The sequence below is a fragment of the Manis javanica genome, chromosome 3 (genome assembly GCF_040802235.1).
Source record: "Manis javanica isolate MJ-LG chromosome 3, MJ_LKY, whole genome shotgun sequence".
In the NCBI taxonomy this organism is placed as follows: domain Eukaryota; kingdom Metazoa; phylum Chordata; class Mammalia; order Pholidota; family Manidae; genus Manis; species Manis javanica.
Window position 1 is genome coordinate 35066676 of NC_133158.1, and position 19499 is coordinate 35086174.

At 53.8% G+C, this 19499-nt stretch overlaps 1 protein-coding gene across 3 annotated transcripts in view; it reads right to left on the bottom strand.

The window, feature by feature from the left end:
• Window positions 1–2315: 2315 nt before the first annotated feature.
• Window positions 2316–19499, bottom strand: part of FBLN2 (fibulin 2) — a 91532-nt gene continuing 74348 nt past the window's right edge. For 2 of the 3 annotated variants that reach the window (XM_037023912.2, XM_037023911.2), the window contains 9 exons: window positions 18231–18365; window positions 17257–17394; window positions 15370–15513; window positions 15115–15243; window positions 14559–14684; window positions 12257–12373; window positions 11624–11752; window positions 5256–5379; window positions 2316–3128 (listed from right to left, as the gene is read on the bottom strand). In XM_037023912.2, the coding sequence (XP_036879807.1) occupies window positions 2771–3128; window positions 5256–5379; window positions 11624–11752; window positions 12257–12373; window positions 14559–14684; window positions 15115–15243; window positions 15370–15513; window positions 17257–17394; window positions 18231–18365 (1400 nt within the window). In that variant the 3' untranslated portion in view covers window positions 2316–2770. Of the gene's footprint in view, window positions 3129–4630; window positions 4849–5255; window positions 5380–11623; window positions 11753–12256; window positions 12374–14558; window positions 14685–15114; window positions 15244–15369; window positions 15514–17256; window positions 17395–18230; window positions 18366–19499 lie in introns of those variants that run through there. The other variant, XM_073231103.1, reaches the window with a different exon arrangement.

Consider the following 19499-nt stretch of genomic DNA (forward strand, 5'->3'; position numbering starts at 1 on the left):
GTATGATCGCTCTGTTGTAAAAAACCCTGGGCCAGAGGCCAAGAGTTGGGATCCACCTTACCTACAGACACAGCTGGCCTTCACCCTCAGCTCCTGGGAGGTGAGCTCTACGCCCCTGGAATGTCCTGACTGACAGGAGTGTCTTTGCCTGGGAGCACTGGGCGTTGCACAGCCTAACCATGGGACTTACAAAGGGGGCCTTGGGACCTCCCATCAGTTCTGACCTCAGCATGACTGGACACTTAGGGTCAGCCATGCCAGCAGCATCATCAAACTCCAGTAAAGATGCCAGACACCCAAGGCTCCCTGTTGGCCATACTCTGTGTGCCCTGCACCCATCATACTGTGAGAGGGATGCATCCTGCAGACATGAAAGCCTGATGTTTGGAGTCCTCCTGGATTCTGTCCTATGCATCATTTCCCTTGGGTGATTTTATTTTATATCCTCTCATTATAATAGAGCTGCAATCCCAAGTATAGCACTGTCCTGAGTTGTTCTGGTGAATTAACAAACCTGAGGATGGTTGTGGGGACTCCCAAATTTGCAGCCAGATGATGAGACATGAGGGTAGTCCTGGGGACAGGGATCCCCATGCTTGTGTCTGGAGTCTGAAGTGAAGACAGTCTTGTAGGGGACTGTTCCCTCAAGCTGTAGCTTGCCAAACTCCTTACAAGTATGGAATTCTAGAATCACTGCACTTTGGAAACTCTAAGATCAGGAGGAAAACATGTTTTCTGAGAGCCTCCAGTCAGCCAGGCACCAAGCCGGATGATTTATGCATGCATTCGATCGGCACGGCAGCCCTGGGAGAAGAATTGTGGGTGTCCCATCCACTGATAAGGCACATGAAGCCTGGGAGGTGATGTCACTCACCTGAGGTCCCCCAGGGAGTAACCCCTGAGCTGGAAAAGAACCTGTAACTGTGTAGGACTTAGCCAACCACCACCAGCCAGGTGCTACCCCTTCCCGTGCTGGTGTCCCTAACTTGCCACTTAAATAGAGGTCCATTCCCTACTGGTCCCTGCCTGGGAGGTGGCTGTGCCCCACAAAGTTGCTAGCTCAGGTTTTCCTGCAACCAGAGAAATAGAAGGAATAGAGACAGCTGAGCCAGTGAGAAGGAAGTGAGCTCCCGGTGTAAGCCCTTGGGGACAGAGCCAGTGGGGAGCAGGAATGGGCAGGAAAGGCCAGGAGATGGTGGGCCCTCCATGGTTGGCTTATAGCAATAGGTTTTGAGGTTGGCTTATACCTAGTGTTAAAAAGTTTTAGATAATCATATCTTAAAATTGGGAGATTTTTACATCAAAATGTAGTTTGGGGACTTGTCTTGAAGAATGAGGACATCTGGCCACCCAGGCCCAGGTTCCCAGAAAGCAGCAGGTGCTGGAGCTGGCATTGCTCTGTCCTCCACATGGGGCACGCACTCCCGGTTTTCCATAGTCCCCAAGAGGCTACTTTTCTCCACTTCTGACCACCACTCACAGTACGAAGTATATTGTACATTATGATCAGAGCTGGTGGTGTATGTGTGTGCACATAGACACACGCACCACCATTTAAAACAAATCTTCCTTCACCGGTATGGAGCACTGACATGGTCTATTCTATTTCATTTTTTAAATGCTGGCTGCCGTCCACTACATGAATTCAAGACCCACAGTGGAACACAACGCTCAGAGATGGAAATCCACTGGCTTAGAGAAAGAGCCAAAGGCTGCAGCCAGATGCGTGATGGGGCTCCCAGACTTGGGTGCAGACACCCATGTGCATCTTCCTCTCTCAGGCCTCAGTTTCCCCAGTCCTCCTCCTTTGCCCTAGAGACCTACAGGGGAGAAGGAAAGATGAATTCTCTCATCCTCCAGGTTCCTGCCCGAGTCCACCGCCTGACCTGGCTGTTCTCAGGCCTCAGCATCAGGGGCCTGAACTGGAGGTCCTGGACACTAGCCAAAGTGACCCACCAGCCGAGGTCAACATCTGGGGAAGGAGCAGGAGGGAAGGGGCGGGAAGGGGAGAGGAAAAGGAACAGTCGTGAGAGGATTACAAAGCTAGCATCTGTTACCACTCCTTCACCCCCACGGGGAACCCCTGGTTTGGGGCTATTTCCCTGAGTAAGACTTCAAGGAAGGTCTTGATCAACACACTTAAGCTTTGGTCAGGCCAGAGAACCCTGTGATATTCAGACAGTGCCATCAAACCCAGACACTTCATAAAAGTAAGGGAATTTTTCTTTTCTCACTTTTTTACTTTATAGCCCCTTTTGTACTATTTGAGTATCTTTTTGCAATGTATGTTTATACTTTTATAATCAAACAAAACACACTGAAAAATGAATTTTTAAAAAAGTAAAGAATCACAGTGGAACATGAAATGGAATGTCATGGGGCAGGTCATCCGCGTGAGTCCAAAAGCGCCCACGTGGTCACCGTGCTTCCAGTTTTCAGTCATGGTCTCCAGCCTCCGGTCCCCCAACTCCACCCGCTGGGCTCCCTCAGCGACCTTGAACGAAGCTTCCACACATGCCCTCTGCCGAGCACCCTCCCCAGGGCACGGCAAAGAGGTGGCCCTGGAGCCCAAAAGGATTCGAGTCCCAAAATTAATTTAATTTACAGAGCTATAGTAAAAACCGCCACGAAATATATAGTAACACCCGCGCCACCCACGCAGTTAAGCGACCGCAGGAAGGCGCGGCCATGGCCGGGGTGCGGATCAGGGCGCAGATGCAGCGGCTCCATCCAGGGGTGGGCAGCCCTCAGGGCGCTCGGGCAGGAGGCCTCACAGGGCCATGGTGGTAAAGAATATGTGCATCTTGGCCAGGAAGGTGGTGACGGAGCCCTGCCGCCAGAGCTTCATCTCCACGTCCAGGGCGAAGTCCCGTGGCCCGCGCACGGAGCGCTGCAGGTAGACGACGCCTGTGTAAGTGTTGAGCCTCTGCGTGCCAAAGTAGCCCTCCTCATTGCCCTTGGTAATGGTCAGGGAGATGGTGTCCCCCGCGAAGACGGGCACCGGGCTGATGCGGAAGATGTGTGCTGGCACCAGCAGGCCCGTCTGGAAGTTGAGCTGGTAGTAGGTGATGTGCGCTGGGGAGTTCTGGCACTCCACGAAGTCATGGCAGGTGGTGCGCTCACACTTCCTGCGGGATGCACGGGGCCTGGTCAGCTGGCCCGGGGCTCTGGCCCTAGCTCACCTGCCAGCTCTACCCTCAGCTGCCTGCAGCCTCTGCTAAGTCACCTTATCTAACTGGGCCTGTTTCCTCATCTGTAAGATGGGTTACTAGCCTGTGCTGTCATTGGGAGGATGGGGTGAGTTTGCAAACATGCACAGTTTGTTAGCAGCTCTTATTCATTCATCCACATATGCTCCTCCTCCCTGTCTTCCTTCTGTCTTTCTTTCCCTTCATGCACACTGTCCATTTGCACAGATTCTCTGGCCATAGTGTTTTTATTGTTTTAATCGTTTTTCAAATTCCTGTTCTTCTGTAACTGACTTTCCTGAGCCATTTCCTCCTCTGACGTGGGAGGGCCTGCCTGTTACCAAGTGGAAGCCTCTCTGGGTATCAGGGCCCTTGGCCCACCTGGAGCTCCAGGTCACGCCTGCTCCCAAGGAAGACTCGTGACTCAGCCAGGCTAAGTGACAATGACAATGATGAAAGAGAACATCCGCCAAACCCCACAGGGTCCCCAAGGCCTCAATTTCTAAGCAAAGTGACGATCTGGTCTCTTCCTGGCCCTCTGAGCCACCATCACCCCTGGCATTAAACAACTGTCTGAAAGCTCACTCTTCCCAGATGGGGCATGGCTTAGCCACCCGGGCTCAGCAGCTCTGGAGGCCCATCTGAGCAATCTCCTGACTGGAGCACCAAAGCGCACGGCCATAAGGTGGCCAGGGTGACAATGTCACCACCAACCAGTAGCACTGATGTACCATTTATGCCACACTGGGCACTATGCTAGACTCATCTTTACTCACCCCCACCCCCACAGGTAGCACCCTCTTATCCCCATGTTGCAGGTGAGCCAACTGAGACACCAAGGTCACCTGCCCTGGGTCACCTGGACATGCTCCCCTAAATTGCCAACACACGTGGACATGGACAATCCCAGGCAGTGTGTCTAACAGTGAAAAACGGCAAACTGCCACTTGGGTGTCAGGTAAATAAATCTGAGTGCATCCATGCAAGGAAAGAGCATTCAAGGCAGGCTGCATGCCCAGGCATGAAAGGTGCAGGGTGGAGAAAGCAAGCTGAGACAGCCGAGCACATCTGTGTGACAGCTCCACCATGCGCACTCTATGCTCAGCTAAGAGAAGGACACACTCCGATCTGTCAGCAGACGTGTGCTCTGCTGCGGGGAGGGGAGAGAACATTTGTTTTGCACGCTTTCACTGAATATTTTCATAAGCATGTGTAACTTTTGCAACTGCACAAATTGAGATCTGGAAGATACCTTATGAAGTAAAACAAAGTATCACTTATAATAATTTATATAATAAATAAAACAAGTATTAGAAGAATAAAAGTACTTTATGAGAATCTATGTTTGATAAAGAAAGGACAGGAAATACAGCAAAATGCTAAAAGGCATCAGCAGAGAGAGGGGTCACCAGCCTGCAAGCGAGCCCCCCTCTGTGTCCCTCCTGCAGGCAGTCGCACCTTGTGTGGGTCCTCCCCCAGCCCCAGCAGCACTACACCGTGTGGTCAGCGGCGGAAGTGATGGTAGATCACCTCTGAGATCAGGTTAGGTTACAAAGGACTGTCACTTGTTCTCCTGATGACTCATGCTGGGGAGATCATGTCGCAAGCAGCCCCAGAAGGAGGCCCACGTGGCGAGGAGCTGAGGCCTGCTGCCCAGATCCTATGAGTGGGCGGCGAGATTCCCGCAGCCCAAGTTAAGCCTTCAGATGGTGGAGGCCAGTAAATGCTGAGCAGGACCACCCAGCTAAGCTGCTCCCAGGGTCCTGACCCCCCAACACTGTATGAAATAGGAACTGTTTGTATTGCTATGTGCCAAGTGTTGGGATAATGTGTTATTACACAGCAACAGGAACGTGTGGGTGTGCGCGCATGCGCGCGAGAGAGAAAGGGGTTGAGATTTTCTGCACATCTTCATTCTCTCTACTCTGCACTTTCTGCAAAGGTGTTTGAACATGTGTGGTCAGTCAGACCATAGATCTGACAGCTGGGCAGATCGTTTGGCCTCCCCGCAGGGCAGCACAAGAACAGCATGGGGTCCCCGGCTGAAGGCTGGGTGGGGGCACTCACGTTTCGGAGACTCGGACGTAGTTGGGCGGGCATTCGAAGCGCAGGCAGCGGAAGCTACCCCGGATGTTATGGCAGGTCTCGGCCTCAGAGCAGTTGTGGGTGCCCAGTGCACACTCGTCTAGGTCTGGGGGGAGGAGAGAAGGCTGGTGGGGGGACCTCCCGTGGCTGGGGAACCTAGGCCAAACCATCCCAGCCTGGTCTCACAGCAGTTCATCCTGGCTGCAAGAGCACAGTTCACATGCCACCCTACACCACACCCTCATCCATTCCCCACCCAGCAGCTGAGGACCATGTTTAAAATGTGAATCATCTCAGGTCATGTCCTCTGACGGTTTCCCATGCCCCCAAAATAAAAACCCAAGTCCCTCCCAGACACGCCAAGCCCCACAGTCCAGAGCCTCTCTGGCCCTCCTCTGAGCCCCTCTCCTTCCAGTCTGGCTACAGTCCTGCTGGACACCTGTGGGCTGCCCAATGCCCTGACCCTGACCCCACCTCAGGGCCTTTGCATGTGTTGTTCCCACTGACAGAACACTTTCCCCGTGTCTACCCATGGCTGGCTCCTTCTCATCTTTCAAGTCTCTGCTCAGGGGTCACCCCTGCAGGACACTGTCCCTGACCACCCTACAGTGGTCGTCCTCCTCTATCACCCCCCATCCCATCCCATTTTATTTTTCCTCTATTGCCTGTCCTGCTCTGAAACACACCTAAGCTACTGAGTATGTCTGTCCTGTTTCTACCCTCCCCTCCTCAGTGTGAGCTCCAGATGAACAGGGGTGCATCTTTCTCGGTCCCATGGTATCCCCAGCACCCAGCAGAGTGGGATAGAGGTACCAGACACATCACTTGTAAATACAAACTCTGAGATGCACAGCTACAAATGCTCCCCATAGACTGCACAGACACACTTTCTGCTCACACTCACAGGAACTGGGCACATGCATATGCTCCAGCAACCCACAGATACAGCCACAAACACACAGGAGGGCCCACTCAGGATGCGCGCACGTGCGCACGCACACACACACACGCACACACACACACACACACACACACACACGCACACACACACACACGGATAAGTTATCTCTGACAAAAGCTCCAAGAACAAGCATGTGGGTGCAAGTGTGTGTGGGACCCACAGGCAACCCAAAAGATGAAAAAGATGAAATAAATGGGTTCTGGAGATCCTTTCTATGAAGACCAGTGGCTCAGCTTGGGAGACTGCAGGGCTGTACCCCAGGGAGCAGGGGGCCTATGAGGAGCTTCTGCGGAAGGCTCTAGGTTTTGTCCCCCAGTTCTCCACATTGGTCCAGTTTCTGGATTTTCCTCACTCAATCCTCAGGCCAGCCCCTGTTGGGGGAGTGTCCCCAGCTACTCAGAGGGAACTGAGGCTCAAAGCAGGGCAGACCTTTGCTCAAGGTCATGCAGCAGTTAAGCAGAGCAGCGGGGGCTGGAAGCCAGGACCACCTGATGCCAAAATCTGGGATCCCACTACGATGCCAGGCTGACTCCTTTCAGTGCCAGCCTCAACATAATTCTAAGAATAACCATGGCCAACTTGTATTCTGCATTTACCACCAGAGGTCTCTTTGATGCTCAAGGTGCTCCACGCTCCTTACCTCATTCATCCTCACAACCCTACACGGCAGGGACAGGTGCCGCCTCCAAGGCACAGAGGGCCTAGGGTCGCCCAGCCACAGAGCCAGGGCTCAAATCCCTGGCCTACTCCAGACTCCAGGCAGTTGGCCACTGTACTCCACAGCAACAGACCACATTCATTCATGTCCCCAAGCTTTACTTTCCTCCTCTGGGTCATGATCGTAATTTCCCAGGGTAGTGTGAAGGCGAGTGGGAAAAACAGGCAGGAGGCCAAAGCCAGGGGGACCAGAATGGATGTGGTAGTTGTCCTGTTGATTCATTAACTGAATTCACATTAAGGGAAGGCATCGCTCTGCTCCTCACCCTAAGCCCTGGGCCACCCACCATAGCTAGGAGGAAGTCCTGACCCTGGAGCCTGGCAGGGGTGGGACGGGAATCTGGTGGGAGCTGCTTCTTGCAGTCAGCACTGAGGGGCACACCCGGGCATGGGTGGGAAGGTGCACCACAGGCCAGTGGCTGCAGCCTGGCCCCACCACACTCACAGGAAGCTGTCAAGGACTATGACGCTGGGGTCCTTGCCCCTTGGTGCTGCCAGGCCCCTGGTGTCTGTGAGGCCCTAGACTCTACAGCCTTTCCTGAAGAGCTCAGGCCGGGAGAGTTGGACAAGGCCATGTGCCCAGCAGGGGTCATCACAGCCTCACTGAGATGGCACCAGCCACAGCTCACGTAGCAGCAGTGGGGACAAAGCCAGTAGTAGACTACTAGCATTGCTGGAAGCAAGCCCTTGTTGAGTGGAATGCTGACAGGGGCTTGCACACACAAAAAGGAAGGAAAGCAGAACTCAGGTCATTTTCTGCATGATCTTAGCCACTGTATTCTACACATATATATGGATATTCATATTGGCATAAAGAAAGACTGGAAAGAAGCACATCTAACTGTCAGCAGTAGCTGTCAGTTCACATATATGGTCAAATGTTCAATGAGCATCTATTACATGCTGGGCAAGAGTCACGGCCCTTCCTTCATGGGGTGTGGATTCTAGGAGACGTGGCCAGTCTCTATCCCTTCATCTGTCTCTGTCCCATCTGTCCACTACTGAATAGGGCAGGATGCTAATGCAGGTGTTAACCAGCATGCTGTTCTCCCAAGGCCAGCCTTGCATCCTCCATTGGAGCCATGAGACCTCAGTGTTTGGCCTGTGTCAGGACAGGACCAGGGAGCACAAAGGGGGAACTGCTTAGCTCAGAAGGTCAGTGGCCGTGGATGTGGGTACTAGGGCTGACTCAGGAAGTGACGTGACCAGGTGGAACCACCACCTCACACTCTGCCCTTGTCCACCCTGCAGCAGAGTGTGGACAGGAAACAATAGCATCACATGTGCAGTAGGGCCTCTGCCTCACCTGACCTCCAGGTGGGGGCTGGTGACACAGCAGGGCCTGGAGACAGGGGTCTGTACCTCACCAGTTCTTCTGCATCTCAGGAAGGAGGGTGACAGGGTAGGCTGTGAGGGGCAGAAAGGAAACCCCCCTGGGAAGAAGATGTAGAGACTGTGGGTGAGGACGCAATCACAGGCAGCTGGGGGTCCCTTGGCCAGAGCTCAGGGCTCTGGGCTCAGATGTACCAATGGCCAGCACAGGGCAGGCATGCGTGCCAGCCCAGCTTGGGCACACTCAGATGTCAGGGCATTCCACCCCAGCTAGGGTGGGCCAGGGAAATGGCTCAGGGAGAGACCATCCTCAATGTGAGCAGGTTTGCAACCTGATGTGCCTCCAAGAACAGAAGTCACTGCAAAGTCTGCCTGAGCTTCCCGGGCAGGACCACACTTGTGTTCTGCTATCAGATGGAATGGAATCACATTCCAGGAACACAAAGTCGTATTTCCTGCGCAGCTTGGTTTACAGCAGGTAAAATTCTAATCTTTTATGAAGCCCATACCAATTATTTTTTAAATTAAAAAGCAGAGGGCTTGACCTCAAGCTCTACTACAAAGACAATTTGGTACTGGCATAAGAACAGACCCATAGACCAGTGGAACAGAATAAAGAGTTCAGATATAAACTGAAGCATATATGGTCAATTAATATATGATAAAGGAGCCATGAATACACAATGGGGAAATGACAGCCTCTTCAACAGCTGGTGTTGGCAAAACTGGACAACTACATCTAAGAGAATGAAACTGGATTATTGTCTAACCCCATACATAAAAGTAAACTCAAAATGGATCAAAGACCTGAATGTAAGTCATGAGACAATAAAACTCTTAGAAAAAAATATAGGCAAAAATCTCTTGGACATAAACATGAGCAACTTGTTCATGAACATATCTCCCCGGACAAGGGAAACAAAAGGAAAAATGAACAAGTGGGACTATATCAAACTAAAAAGTTTCTGTACAGCAAAGGACACCTTCAGTAGAACAAAAAGATACCCTACAGTATGGGAAAATATATTCATAAATGACATTATCTGATAAGGGGTTGACATCCAAATTGTATAAAGAGCTCACACACCTCAACAAACAAAAAGCAAATAAGCCAATTAAAAAATGGGCAGAGTAGCTGAACAGACACTTCTCCAAAGAAGAAATTCAGATGGCCAACAGGCACATGAAGAGATGCTCCACATCACTAATCATCAGAGAAATGCAAATTAAAACCACAATGAGATATCACCTCACACCAGTTAGGATGGCCAACATCCAAAAGACAAACAACACATGTTGGCGAGGTTGTGGAGAAAGAGGAACCTTCTACACTGCTGGTGGCAATGTAAACTAGTTCAACCATTGTGGAAAGCAGTATGGAGGTTCCTCAAAAAATTCAAAATAGAAATACCATTTGACCCAGGAATTCCACTCCTAGGAATTTACCCTAAGAATACAGCAGCCCAGTTTGAAAAAGATATATGCACCCCTGTGTTTATTGCAGCACTATTTACAATAGCCAAGAAATGGAAGCAACCTACGTGTCCATCAGTAGATGAATGGATAAAGAAGATGTGGTACATATACACAATGGAATATTATTCAGCCAACAGAAGAGAACAAATCCTACCATTTGCAACAACATGGATGGAGCTAGAGGGTATTATGCTCAGTGAAATAAGCCAGGCGGAGACAGGCAAGTATCAGATGATTTCACTCATATGTGGAGTATAAGAACAAAGGAAAAACTGAAGGAACAAAAACAGCAGCAGACTCACAGAACCCAACAATGGACTAACAGTTACCAAAGGGAAAGGGATTGGGGAGGATGGGTGGGAAGGGAGGGATAAAGATAGGTGGAAAAGAAAGGGGGCATTACGATTAGCACGTATAATGTGGGGGGGGCATGGGGAGGGCTGTGCAACACAGAGAAGACAAGTAATGATTCTATAGCATCTTACTATGCTGATGGACAGTGACTGTAATGGGGTATGTGGGGGGCACCTGATAATGGGGGGTCTAGTAACCATATGTTGTTCAAGTAATTGTAAATTAATAATATAAAAATTAAAAAATTAAAATTAAAAAAAAAAGCAGAGGGCTGTGCAGCCAGGGACACCCAAGTCAGTTTCTGTGAGCCCAGCAGACCTCCAAGTCCGTGATTTACCTCGTCTCACTCAGGGCCTTTTAACTTAATTTACTATTATTAGTTTTCACATCAACTGGTAACAGGGATCCTTTTGCATTGGGACTGAATATGCACATGTGGACTGGACCAGTCCATATGGGCACAACATACTCTGATCTATTCTGTGCCCAAGCCACCCCACCCAACCCTATATTCTGCTCTACGTTAATCAGAAACAAACAAAATAACAGCTAGCTTGGATCTATTAAACTGATCTCAGGATCTACTTACAGGTAGCAGCCACCAACCTGGATAACACTGGTCCAATTCTGGACCCTTCCAGGTACCAACTCTGACCCCAAATCCCCCAGGAACAGCAGGGCCTGCCTGGGTGGACCAAAGCTGCCATCCAGAATTCTGGGCTCTCAGCCCCACTGTCAGGGGAGGACTGGACCATGCAGGCTAGAAGCAGGGCAGAAGGGCTAGACTCTGAAGCTGAGTGGTCCGTTCTCCTGGTGGGGGGCTGGGGGGTGCTCCATCCTGTCCAGGTAGATCCCAGGCCCAGAATTTGGAGGCCTCAGTAAATCCCAATGGAATTAGACTTAGAATCATGACTCTCCAGTTTACAAGGAAGATGAGATGTCACAGAACCAGGCCATATCCAGGGAAGCAATACCCACAATTTCAAGTGTAACAGGAGACCCCAGCCCATTTGCACGTCCCTAGGGATGGGGAGCTCCTCCCTCCTATGCAGCTCTTCCCAGCTCTGCACAGCTCTGGCTGGGAGAATGTCTTTCTGCATGCATGCTGAGAGAAACCTCCCTGTGATCCCTTTCCCGATCCTAGACAGCTTATATTGCCCTCTGAGTCCACAGAGCTGCCTGCCCCCACCACTAGACAGCATTGCACTCGGAGACAGTCTAGGACCCCTGAGGCTGCTCTTCTCCAGGCTCCTCACTAGACACATCTCCTGCCTTTTAGAACCAGCCTGGAGGATCCCTGTCATACTCCTGGGTCAGGGCCCAGAGCTAAGTCCAGGCCTGGAAAATTCTAAGCTGGGTGGAGCAGCAGAAAGATTGTCACTTTCCTCATCCCGGGCATAGACCTTGGTTAATGTGGCCACCAGTGGTATTGGCCATTCAAGCTGTGTGGTTTCCTGTGCCTGACTGGAGCCTATCCAAGGCCCTGGTGGGGCTGGAAGCCCCTGCTCACCCTTGCAGGACCTCCCGTTGGCCGTCATGGTGTAGCCCCGCTCCGGGCATGCACACTGGTAGCTCCCTGGCACATTGATGCAGCGGAAGGCGCAGAGGATGCCAGCACCCTGAGTGCACTCGTCGATGTCTGTCAGAAAATGGTCAGCCCCAGGTGAGCCCCCTGCACTGTACCCACAGGGCCCAGCCACTGACAATCATCTGGTCCCGCCACAGCCAAGGAGCCTCTGGGCCCAGTTTGCAGATGAGGACAATGGGGCTCAGAGAGAGGAAGAGAGTGGCCTGAGGCCACACAGCACCACAGGACTCCCATTCCAGGGCTCAGTCCCCAGGGATGCTCCGTAATTGCTCATACCAGTGGAGGGCCACTCAGGTACAAGCCTGGAAGAGGTATTTAATGGAATCCTTTATCCCACCGAGGTCAGGACCATCATCTCCACTTTACAGAGGAGGAGCCTAAGGTCAGACTCAGGAGGCCATTGCCCAGGGTCACACTGCCAGGAAGGGCTCAAACTCTGATTTGATAATAAAGACTCTGCATGTTCTGGGTGTCCCAGCCAGGAAGGGGCGCCCTGGGACCTGGCATGTGGGGAAGAGGTCCTCTCGGGAAGGGGCCCTGGCAGAGGAGAGGTACCTGTGCAGGTGTGCCCGTCCTCAGCCAGCTGGTAGCCCTGGCGGCAGTAGCACTGGTAGGAGCCGTAGATGTTTGTGCACTCCTGGCTGCAGCGCTGGGCCTCACACTCGTTCACATCTGCAGGAGGCGGGCCCGTGTCATGGCGGAGTCCTCACAGCCCAGACATGAGGGCCAAGGACCCTGCTCCCCCGGAGCCTCATCTGAAGAGACCCTTCATTCTAGCTTCCCGCCTCGGGCCCATGGGAATTGGAGGATCAGGAAAGGGCAAGGTGCCAACCTGGGGCATGCAGCTCAGGCTGGGGCTTGTGGTGGAGTCCCAGCCTGCTGCCTGGAGGAGGCAGCCACAGACTGGGCTCAGGTCCCCCAGGGGGAGTGAGAGGTTGCCCTACTCCAGGGCCCACAGCACCTGGTACCGATAGCTTGGGGAGGCATCACTGAGGTGCTAATAAGGACACCCTTGAGAGCTGGGGCCTCACCCACCTGATCTGATCCCCAGGGCTGACACTGCATGGGGATGTGGGGTGGAGGCAAGAGCTGTTGTGCCTGGGAGTGTGGGCTGAACAGCGTGTGAGTGAATGAATGAAGGGTCAACTCAATGCTTAGACGGCCACCTACTGGACTCCAAGCTCCTCGTAGATAGTGACTTGTCTCTGATTCATCCAACCAGGAGCTGCTCAGCTCCTACAACATGCCAGGCCTTTGCTGAGCTTGTTCATAGCCATGCACAAGACAGGTGAAAATATCCACCTCACAGAGCTGACATCCACGTGTGTGTTGGGGATGAAGAGATGGCAGAGGGAGGGAACTAGTCAATGAGTAAAATAACCATAGTTGGGAGGCAGCAGGTGCTACATAGAGCAGAGAAAGGTGTGTCTGGGAGGGTTACAGTTTATGTGCGCATCTGGGGGAAGTTCCAGGCAGAAGGCACAGCAAAGGCAAAGGCCCTGAGGTGGGGTGTGCCCAGGGCACCCAAGGAACAGTGTGGAGACTGCTGTGCGGTGTGGTCAGAGCAGAGTGAGCATAGGGAGGGGAGGAGGGGAAGGCAGATCACGAGGGACCACACAGCAGGTTGCTGTCTGATCCACATTTAGATCCTCAGAACTTCATATTCATGGCATGATGGAATGTGTGAATGAACAAATGAATGAATGGTTATTCCCTCTACTAGACTCCGAGCTTCTGGGGCCAGTACCCACACTGGTTTCATCTGAGTCTCTTTCTTCTGGAGGAGTAGCTCACAGGTGATTATAACACAAATGAATGAATGAATGAGAGGGACAAGGTCTGCTGTGGGAGCCCACCCAAATGCTGTCTGAAGCAGCTGGCCTGGTGCGTGCCCCTGCCCCGGACTGGCCCCGTCCCACGGGCGGGCCAGCTCTTTGGCCAGATCAAGCGATCTGGGAGATGGGCGTGGCCTCCATGGGGGTCTCAGCAGACTCCTCTCCCCAGAAGGGAAGCAGGAAAGTGCCTCCATGCTGGGAAGGGGCTGGGAAAGACAGTGCCAGCTAAATGGGGCTGAAGACCCCACATCCCTTCACTCACTCACCTCCTCCCCCCATCACTGAGCAGCCTTTCCTCCTTCCATACCGATCCCCCAGACGTGAGCCAACCACACCATAAACACGCGTGGGAACAGTGTGACTGCCCCCTCACATGTTGCCCCCACCATCAGCCACGGGAGCATTCCACACGGGTGAGACCCCAGCCTCAGATACCAGCCTGTGGGCTGGGTTCAGCCCACGTTGAGTTTAATTCACAGTGTTGTGGGGATTTTTTAAGTTTAAATACACCAGCTATGTGTAAAAACCAGCAGATTTTATATAAATATCTTTATTTCTGACATCTGGGGTCACCCTGGACTGTCCATGCTGGGTGGCACTATCTGCAGGTGCTATGTGGCTGCTGTCCTTTTCAATGGCCACTAGTATCTCCACGTGCCCTCAGGCCCTGTGTCATCTTTCACTCACTTCCGAGGGTACTGCGATCATGACCAGGATCAGAATCTGCTAATGGACTGAGGATGAACTGCCATCCCTGCCTGCAAGGAGTTCCCGTCCGGGGTGTAGACAACAGAAACCCAGCCCATCTGGTCTAAGATGGCCAGGACAGGTCCTCAGGAAGGGCTCAGGGCAGCTAAAGCCAGGGAGGATTTGCACAGCTAGAGAAGCAGGAAAGTGGCATGAGGTAAGCATGACATGGGTGAAGGTGTGAGGGTGGGGGCCACGCAAGGCTTTGGGTTTTACTTGGTGGGTGCACCTGTGTGGGGTCAGAGGCTGAGGTCAGAGGCCAGGAGCAGTGGTACCTTCACAACGCTTGCCATCAGCAGCCAGCCGGAAGCCAGAGGCACAGGAACAGCGGTAGGAGCCGAGCGTGTTCTCACACGTGTGCTGACACAGGCGGCCCGGGGAGGTCCAGCACTCATTCACATCTGCAGGTGGGTGGCAGGCACAGGGTGGGTGGCGCCAGCCCCCTCCAGCCCAGGGGAGAGGGGCTACATGGGGAGAGAGATTCAGAAACCCAGAAGAGACAGGGAGAAACCTGGACAGAGAAAGGGGAGGCAGAAAGACCAGCGGCAGCAAGAGTACAGAAGGGAGGCATGAGGCCAAGAGAGAGAGAGATGGACAGACACAGAAAGGGGCAAGAAAGGAGGGTGTCAGGGACGGAGTCGAGAGAAACGAGACAAAAGCAAAGAATCACAGCTGGACGGGTATCAGGAAGGCAGTCAAGGCCAGAGAGGGCCCTGGCCTGAGTCAGAGCAAGGCAGAGGAAAGGGCAGGCAGAAGAAGGAGAGGGCTTGACGGCTAGCCTGGAGGGGGCCTGGGGCAGGTCAGGGGTTCCAGCCACCAGCCCCCACCTACCTACGCAGGCCCTGCCAAAGGCATCCCGCTGGAAGCCAGCCTTGCAGTCACAGCGGTAGGAGCCGGGGAGGTTGTGGCACAACTGGCCCTCGCTGCAGTGGTGCATGCCCACCTCACACTCATTCACATCTGCCAGGGGAAAGCAAGCAGGGCTCCCTGAAGCCCAGGCTCTCCCTTGGCACAGGCCCCCCACAGGCCGGGAGCCCAGAAAGGCTGAGGCTCCTGACAGGCGGGCAGGGAGGTAGTTGGCCTTACCCACACACTTGGTCCCATCCTGGCTGGCATGGTAGCCACGCCCGCAGAGCAGGGGGTTCCTCTGGCACGTGTAGGAGCCCACCGTGTTGATGCAGCTGAAGCCTGGCCGACACGGCTCGGACAGTGATGTGCACTCATTGATGTCTGTGGAGGTGGGTGTGGGTGACAGGGAGCCTGGCACAGTCCTGCCCCAGGCCCTGGCTTTCTGGTCCAGGGCTATCCTGGGAAGCAGCCAGTCCTGGGCTCCAAGCCAGCCCTGGATAGGGCTGTGGAGTCAGATGTCCCCATGTCCCTCTGTGTTCCATGACCCAAAGGCTTTCACCTCCTGGAACTCACAGCTGGCCCGATGGGAGAAGCTGGAGGCAGAGGGTCCCCTAGAACCTAAGGCTGAGCTCTTGGATAACTGCAGTAAGTCCAACCCTTGCTCTGGCTTCTCCCAACCTGCCAAGCTGTCAACCTCATTCTCCATCAATCCCTCACACACTTCACTGAGCCCCACAGGCCTCCTCCTCATCCCATGGTGCCTGGGCACAGCCCACCACAGGGCCTTTGTACATGCTGCCCCCCTTCCCTAGCATACTCTGCCCTTTAATATTTTCATAGCTGGCCCCCTCACCTTCTCAGGCCCCTACCCCAATGCTACCACCCTAGGGAGGCCCTGACTACTGTGCATACAGGTGCCTCCTCACTTTAACTTTTATCCCTACATCCCTACTCATTTTACTATTTCTCCAAGAACTGTTGAATAACTGCCACTTTTATAAATGCGTTTGCTTAGTTAGGCTTTCCTCCTCCAAAATGTCTCATGGAAGTGCTGTAGCCCCCAGACACCTAGAACTGTGGCGCACAGTAGGTGTGCAGAAAATATTGTTGGTGAGTGAATCACCAAGAAACTGTCTGCAGTCGGGTAGACCCCTCCCACCATGCCCTGACCCTGGCCTTCTGGTACCCATGGCCTTATGGTGACTTTGTAACATGACTGGGGTTACATAGTGAGGAGCTGTTAAAGGGGTGCCTCCGGGAGCACTCCAGCAACCAGACTGGCTAGAGGGCCCCCAGAGTCTCTGTCCCTCAGTGTCCTTCCTGTAGGATGGGGATATCCACCCCAAAGCTGTCCTTGTGAAGAAAGGGGTGGGAGAGGAGCTGCATTCTAACACACCCCTTGTTTCTGTCCCCACCCAGTGGCTGGCCTTGCCCAGGGCCACCTTTCCCCCTCCCTCTGCACCCCTCCCTGAGGCTAAGTGTGCCCCGATCATGCCTGCTCCCGATGCTGCCAGTCCCTGCCACAGGGGCATGGGTACCCTGCCTCAGGGCCGGGAGGCGTTAGCAGGCTTGGGGAAGGCGAGGCCACCTGGCTGCAGGCTAGCAGCTGTTCCGAAGGGGCTGAAGGGGGGTGGAGAGTGTGAGATCTCAGACCCATGTGAGGACAGTAGGCAAGAGGTCAAACTGCAGGTCTCAACGCATGAGTGCAGCATGAAATCCCCCTCAGAGGTCTTGCTAGCATTCTTCACAACAGAAATTTCAGTATCACATATAGCAGGGTAAGGTTTTGCGAAATTTGTGTTCCCATAGTGTGTGTGTATGTGTGTAGCAAGTCAAAATATAAAATATATTACTATTGGCTAGATTTTAAACTGTGATATATATTCATCCAGTCCAATCCCACAGATGCATAAACTGAGGACACAAGGTAAGTAACAGCCACCATCTGACAGATCAGAATAAGAGCTTCCATCTTGCAAGTGCACCCTGGCACCAGGTGCCAACACACCCCTTTACAAGGAGGGACACAGAGGGAAGAGCAGCCTCCCTCATCTCTAAAGCCCTGCAAGGACCCTCCAAAGACCCATAGGACCAGGTGGCCACAGACCCCCAGGGCCCGCTCACCCACGCAGTTGCCTTCAGGGTCCTGCAGGAAGCCCTCCATGCAGCGCTGCCGCGCCTGGCAGTAGAAGGAACCCTTGGTGTTCTGGCACGTGAAGCCCGCCTGGCAGTTGTGCGTGCCCAGCTCACACTCATCCTCATCTGTCACACAGAGGCCGGGGATGAGGGCCCGGGGCTGGCAGGCCCCGCCCACACACCTCTCCGCCAAGACCTTGCTACAAAGGTCTCTGCCACGGGAAGCTGGTGGAGCACGTGGCTGCTATGGCCCATGCCAGCAGCAGCAATGACATCGCCACCTGCAAGGAGCTCCTGCGTGGTACCAGGTGCTGTTCCAAGCACTCCGGGATGGATTTAGTTAAAGTCGCCCGAAGGTGCTATGACATGCCCCGTCTTACACAGGGCGAACCAAGGCCCAGACACGGTTCCACAGCTAGGGGGCACCCAGTAACACCCAGCCCACAGCCACTCCTGCCCTCGCCATTTGCCTGTACAGCCCCATCTCCCTTCTGGGGAGGACAGACACAAGGACACCACAGCCCACCCGCATCCCTGCTGCCCAGAACCCTGCCTGGCACATAAAAGCAGCTCAGGAGGTTGAAATGGTTCATCGAAACTTCTCCCTCTTCTTAGAAGGCTAGCATTTTCCAGTGAAAGGGCCTTAAGGGCTCCTCCTTTGGAGCTCCGCCTCAGTGTACCAACAGGAAAGTAGCATGGGGAGCAGAGTAACCAGACACCAGCAATGGCAGCAAAGCCAGGGGCATACCCTGGCCTCCCCCCACTAGCCTCAGACACCACCTCTTCCCCAAACACCCTCACCTGTGGGTCTTCCCACCCGCAAGAAACCCAAGTACTAATGAGTCCTTGCCAGCAGGAGAGCTTTCTCCGTAAGCCAGGGGTGAGTCAGGAGGTGGGGCATGAGATAGGGTCGGAGGGACACGAGAAGGGGGTGGGCGGGGCATCCAGTCGGCCTTCCGCACCTGTGCATTCACCATCCTGGAGGGCGTAGCCCTGCTCGCAGGTAAGAGCCTTGTAGCAGCGGAAGGAGCCCACTGTGTTCACGCAGTGCTCGCCCCGGCTGCACGTGTGCAGGTCTGTCACACACTCGTTGATGTCTGCGGGGAAAGTGAGGCCATCAGAGGCTGGGGGCGGTCCCGGGTTGGTGGCCTGGCGCAGTCAGCCCTGCACTCAAGGTGCTCACCACTGAGAGAGTAGCACGCAGTTGATGTCTACATGTCTGGACATACACTCATCAAATACAGACTTACCAGCACCTGCTGTGCCAACAAGCACTGTCTTGCCACCGGAGCACATTGGTGGACAAGACAGAAATTCTTGAGGGAGGCCTAACAGGTAAATAAACAAGCATATGAAAGGTACGGTAGTCTTGAGGGCTGTGGCAAAATAGGCAGGTGGAGGAACCGGGAAGGGCGGAGGGGCGAGTGCACAGGCACAGTGTTGTCAGAGGTCAGGGAAGCAGCCTCAGAGGACACTGGAACAAGCAACTGAAGAGGTGACAGAATGAGCCAAGCAGATATTCCGGGAAGACGGGTCAGAGATGCCAGGGACCAGGCAGATTCAAGGGCCAGCCAGGAGGAGGTGTGGCTGCAGGGGGGTGGGGTTAGAAGATGGGGAGAGAGCTGGGAGCCATGGAGGGTTCCAGCAGAGGTGGGAAGAGGTCTGACCTGTTTGTACAGGGTCCCTTGCTTGTGTGAACACTGCAGGAAGGAGCGTGGGGGCTGTTAGAACAGGAGATGATGGGGCTTGGACCACCACCCACAGAGGCAAGGAGCAGTGGTCAGGTTCTGGAAATGTCGTGAATGTGGACCGACAGGACCCACTGACCAATGAGAGGAAGGTGAGAAAGGTGAGGCAAGAGGTCTGCAAAGCTTTCTGGCTGAGCGGTTGGACAGGCAGGGGTGCCAGCACTTGGGATGGGGACAGCTGCAGGAGAGGCTTGCAGGGGAAGGGTGGGAGTGCTTGTGGTGCCTGTGCTGAGTGTGAGGGCCGAGGCAGCCAGAGACATGCCTCTGAGGTCACGGAAGGGGCTGGGGTGGAGATACTGATTTGGGAGTGGTCAGCTGCTGAGGTCACCCGGGGCAGAGAGAAGAGGCCAAGGGCTGGGTCGGGATGAGCAGTTGGGAAGGGGAGAAGCCAGCGAAGAGGAAAGAGAAGGGGCACCGGGGAGGGCCGGAAAGCCAGAGTTCTCCAGAAATCCCCTGGCCGGGTGCTAAGGATGAACAGATGGA